The sequence below is a fragment of the Otolemur garnettii genome, unplaced genomic scaffold, assembly GCF_000181295.1.
Source record: "Otolemur garnettii isolate 467f Iridium unplaced genomic scaffold, OtoGar3 scaffold00104, whole genome shotgun sequence".
In the NCBI taxonomy this organism is placed as follows: domain Eukaryota; kingdom Metazoa; phylum Chordata; class Mammalia; order Primates; family Galagidae; genus Otolemur; species Otolemur garnettii.
This window is the reverse complement of record NW_003852499.1, coordinates 2,201,778-2,206,255: the sequence shown is the minus strand read 5'-3', so window position 1 is coordinate 2,206,255 and position 4,478 is coordinate 2,201,778. Positions and strand designations below refer to the sequence as shown.

Genomic DNA, 4,478 nt, shown 5'->3' with positions numbered 1-4,478 from the left:
AAAAAAAAAATCATTTTTTCACAAGGACATGTACACTCTAATGTTTATAGCAGCTTAATTCATCACAAAGATGTGGAAACAAGCCAAATGCCCATCAACCCATAGATTATTCAGCCATAAAAAAGATGGAGACTTTACATCTTTTAGAATTACTTAGATGGAGTTAAAGAACATTCTCTTTAGTAAAGTATTTCAAGAATGGAAAAGCAAGCATCTTATGTACTTGATACTAATTTGAAACTAGTAGATAAACAACTACAGGCCCAACAAGAGAAAAACATAATTAAATTCAAGTGGGCAGGGGGAGTGGGGGCTTGGTAAGCTCCCACCTAAAAGGTACAAGGTAGGGTTATATAGCACACTTCTTGGGTGAAGGACTCAACTACAACTTGGACTTTACCTATAACATGCAAACAACGTAACCTTTTCATTATTTAAAAAAAAAAAATTATACTGCACTGAACACTCTTACATGTTCCTTACCTGATAAAGCTAGGTTAAAGGTTCTTTGAAATAAATTTCAAGAGGCAGAAAATGTTGGTTCTTAAGAGACAATTTAACTTGCTCAAGTATCCATTGGTTCTTAAAAAGTGAATCCAGGAGGGGCCAGGAAAAAAGATGGTATGAGAACAGGCTATTGTTTCTTTAACGATATCTGGCTCTATCAAGGCCTGTTCATTTACTTCCAAATAGACCCAGCATCTCTTCTGAATCTACATACTATCTCCTTTACCAGCTCTCTTTTCTTGCTCCAAACTATGAGCATTCTCCAGGTTTAGTTGTTGGCTCACTGCCATTCTTTTAAAGCATTTACTCAAGAGATTTCACTTCTAGTGTCAGCCAGCACCTCTACACAGATGATCTGACGCTTCTCAAAGGCACACCTTGTGAACTGGTTCTGATTCAACTAGTATACGGTGGTGAACTTAGTAGTGGGATGAGTCGTAGACCTGGGAGAAATACCAAATGACTTGCCTAAAATTGTCTTTATCGACCAGGTGTGGTAGCTCAGGCCTGTAATCCTAGCACTCTGGGAGGCTGAGGCAGGAAGATCCCTTGAGGTGAGGAGTTCAAGAACAGCCTAAGCAAGAAAGAGACCCTGTCTCTACTAAAAAATAAAAAAAATAAAATAGAAAAATTAGCCAGGCGTAGTGGTAGATGCCTATAGTCCCAGCTACTCAGGAGTCTGAGGCAAGAATATCACTTAAACCCAGGAGGAGTTGGAGGAGCTAAGGCCATGGCACTGTAGCCCAGGGTACAGAGCAAGATTCAGTTAAATAAATAATTAAAAAAATAGTTTTATCATTCTTTTCTACAAATTGCTCCCATTTTCCTTTTTTTCAAGACAGAGTCGCGCTCCGTTTCCCAAGCTTGAGTGCAGTGGTTTTATCATAGCTCATTCCAACATCAAGCCCTTTGGGCTCAGGGCTCATGTGATCCTCCTGCTGCAACTCTTGAGTAGCTGGACTACAAGCTCATGCCATCGCACCTGCTAATTTTTCTATTTTTTTGTAGAGACAAGGTAGGGGGTCTTCACTCTTCCTCAGGCTGGTCTCCAACTCCTCACCTCAAGCAATCCTCCTGTCTCAGCCTCCCAGGGTGCTAGGATTGCAGGTGTGAGCAACTGCACCCAGCCAGGTTTCACTTTTTTTAAATGGTTGAAAAAAAGGCCAAAGATGATTATTTTGTGCCACTCCATGAAAATCATATAAATGTCAAATTTCAAAGTCCATAAACAGAGTCTCACTGGAACACATCCATACTTAATTCATTGATGTATCACTTATAGCTGTTTTCATATAACAATGACAAAGTGTAAGTACTTGCAACAGAGTCTACCTGTTCCATAAAACCTGATACTTTTCTGGCCCTTTAATAGAAAAGGCCAGCTGATGCTATAAGTAAATCAATAAGCCCTATAAATTCTTTGGTGTTGTGTTTTCTTTATCCTTATCTTTTTTATTTTCCACAACTAGCCTAATAGCCCAGGCCCTTAATACCTCACGATTATATGACAATTCTATTATCACATGAATGCTGTTTCCATTTTCCTTCGTCCAATCAAACCTCTCTCACAAACCTTCAATGACTGACCATTAACCTAAGAGTAAAGTCCAAACTCTCTCATCTGGTGCCAAGAACCCACCTACTGACTTCTAGTCCCTGTCTTTCTCTTTCCAGTCTATCATCACCCAACACACGTTTTCTACAGCTCAACACTATGCTACCTGTCCTCCCTTCTGTTTCTACTCAGCAATCTCTATCACAGTCATCAAAACTTAATTCTAATACCATCATCTCCATAAAGCCATTGGTGAGCTCCCTTCCTACTTCCCCAGTTCCTTCTGGAGAACTTTCTCATATTATTCAGCAATCTCCATCCTGATATGAAAAATGGCATCAGCCTCAGCACTCATAGCTCAGTGGTTAGGGCGCTGGCCACATGCTCCAGGGGTGGTGGGTTAGAACCGGGCCAGGGCCTGCTAAAAACAACGACAACAACAACAACAAAAAAATAGCCAGGCATTGTGGCGGGTGCCTATAGCCCCAGCTACTTGGGAGGCTAAGGCAAAAGAATCGCTTAAGCCCAAGAGTTTGAGGTTGCTGTGAGCTATGACACCACCACACTCTACAGGGGGTGACAAAGTGAGAGACTCTGTCTCAAAAAAAAAAAAAAAAATAGTAGGGTCTCACTTCTGCTCAGGCTGGTCTCAAACTCCTGAACTTAGGTGATCCTCCTGCCTAAGTTCTATGAGTTCTTAGGTGATCCTCCTGCCTAAGAGTGCTATGATTATACGCATGAGCCACCATTCCTGGCTATTTCTGCATCCATCCTACTTCTTACCCACACAGGTACTCTTTAACACAGAAGAAAAAGACCACTAGCCCACTGACAGCTCTGTCTTCTCAGAAAGCCAATTCAATTCCACCTCTGTCGTTTTTCTCAACACTCCAACCTGCAGTGTTTCCCCAGCAAACACACATACTGGTCTCTGTTGTTCATTAGGCACACAACCACTTCTAGCTCATATACCAGTGGTAAACTTTCTAGACTGTTCTGTCTTGAGCCCTAATATTTGAGTTACTTAGGAGCAAAGCCTTTCATGGAATACACAAATTTTAGACAGAGTGGCTTAAAAGAATAGACTTTTGCAGAACCTTCTGCACTTTAAAGTCTTGTCAGTTGAATGCTATATTCCTCCCTCCCCAACCTGCTCACCTTGAACCTTCGAGCTAGAAATTTATTCTTGATCTCTAAGAAATTGCCACGGTTCATTTCACCCTTGAAAGGCTCATTGAGGATGGCATAGCGTGGGTCATTCTGGATGTCCTGCCACCGGGCATAGCCATGGCTATTGGAAAAGTGTTCAGGAAAAACAAAGCAAGTAAATTAAGAACCTCAAACTACTAAGGATCTTCAGAACCCTCCACCAAGAACCTCAATCCAGACCCAAGGAAAGGATACTTTATGATGCCAGCTAGCAACCAGTAGTCATGCCGTCGGTGCCAGATCTCATAAGTCTTCTTGGTGACTGTGGCTGCCCGTTCCTCATTCTGCCAAAGGGAGTGCAACTCTGAGGAGGAATATAGAGAAGGTTAGAGAAGAGGAAGGAAGGCAAGGACCTGTGAGAAATAAAAAGGTTATTGATTCTGTCTCTCATCCCCCACCTTTGATACCACCTTAGTATAGTTTGCCTCTGACTTTCTAACACAAGACCCAGAGAAATACACAATCAGTCTGGCACACGCTCATCTAGTAAAGTCTCTGTGCCCAGATTTCTGACAAGAACTCCAATTTCACCTCAGATCCTTCTAACCCCAGTGGGCTCCTAATGCCCATACCAGTAAAACCACCATCTGCAATGTTGAACATGAAACGCTGTTTAATATTTTTCTTTTGTTTCTCATCATTCAGGTCCTTGGGGGTCTCTCCATTCTGAAGCATCACCTCTTTTTTCTCTTCTTCTTCTTTCTTCTCTTCTATAGGTTATGTAGAAGAAAAATATCAGCTACAGACAAAAGCTCAGCAGCATGGCCTAACCCACAGCACTAAATACTATAAGGTATTAGTATTATAATATTATAAATACTACAGTACCAACCACCACCTTTTTTCCACACGGGTGACTCTCACCCCCAGAAAAATGTGCCACCAGCCAACTGACAACCAAGTATAGAGATAGAAAAAGTCTTTTATCTTGGGATAAAACGGCTATATGATTATTGATAGGAAGGCAGAGGAGGATAAAGTCCTCCAAACACCCACCTTTGTCCTCTACCACAATAGGGGTCAGATCTATTGCTGATTTCTCCTCCACCTTCTCCACGTCAGCAACACCTAGGACAACAGATGGCCCTGAGAATATACCTAAAGGAAGAATGCTCTCTTCTGTTCCATACTATTATCCAATCACAATAATCTTAAATCTAAGTCTCTGTAATTAAAGTCTTAAAAGATACCTTTTTTTTTTTTTTTT

General features: G+C 41.3%; 1 protein-coding gene across 5 annotated transcripts in view; it reads right to left on the bottom strand.

Moving 5' to 3' along the window:
* The window catches only part of CHD4 (chromodomain helicase DNA binding protein 4), a 42,931-nt gene that overhangs the window by 9,854 nt on the left and 28,599 nt on the right, over positions 1–4,478 (bottom strand). For all 5 annotated transcript variants that reach the window (XM_012809343.1, XM_012809342.2, XM_003796407.2 and 2 more), the window contains 4 exons: positions 4,268–4,339; positions 3,844–3,981; positions 3,467–3,575; positions 3,221–3,353 (listed from right to left, as the gene is read on the bottom strand). In XM_012809343.1, coding sequence (XP_012664797.1) covers positions 3,221–3,353; positions 3,467–3,575; positions 3,844–3,981; positions 4,268–4,339 — 452 coding nt within the window. The remainder of the gene's footprint in view (positions 1–3,220; positions 3,354–3,466; positions 3,576–3,843; positions 3,982–4,267; positions 4,340–4,478) is intronic.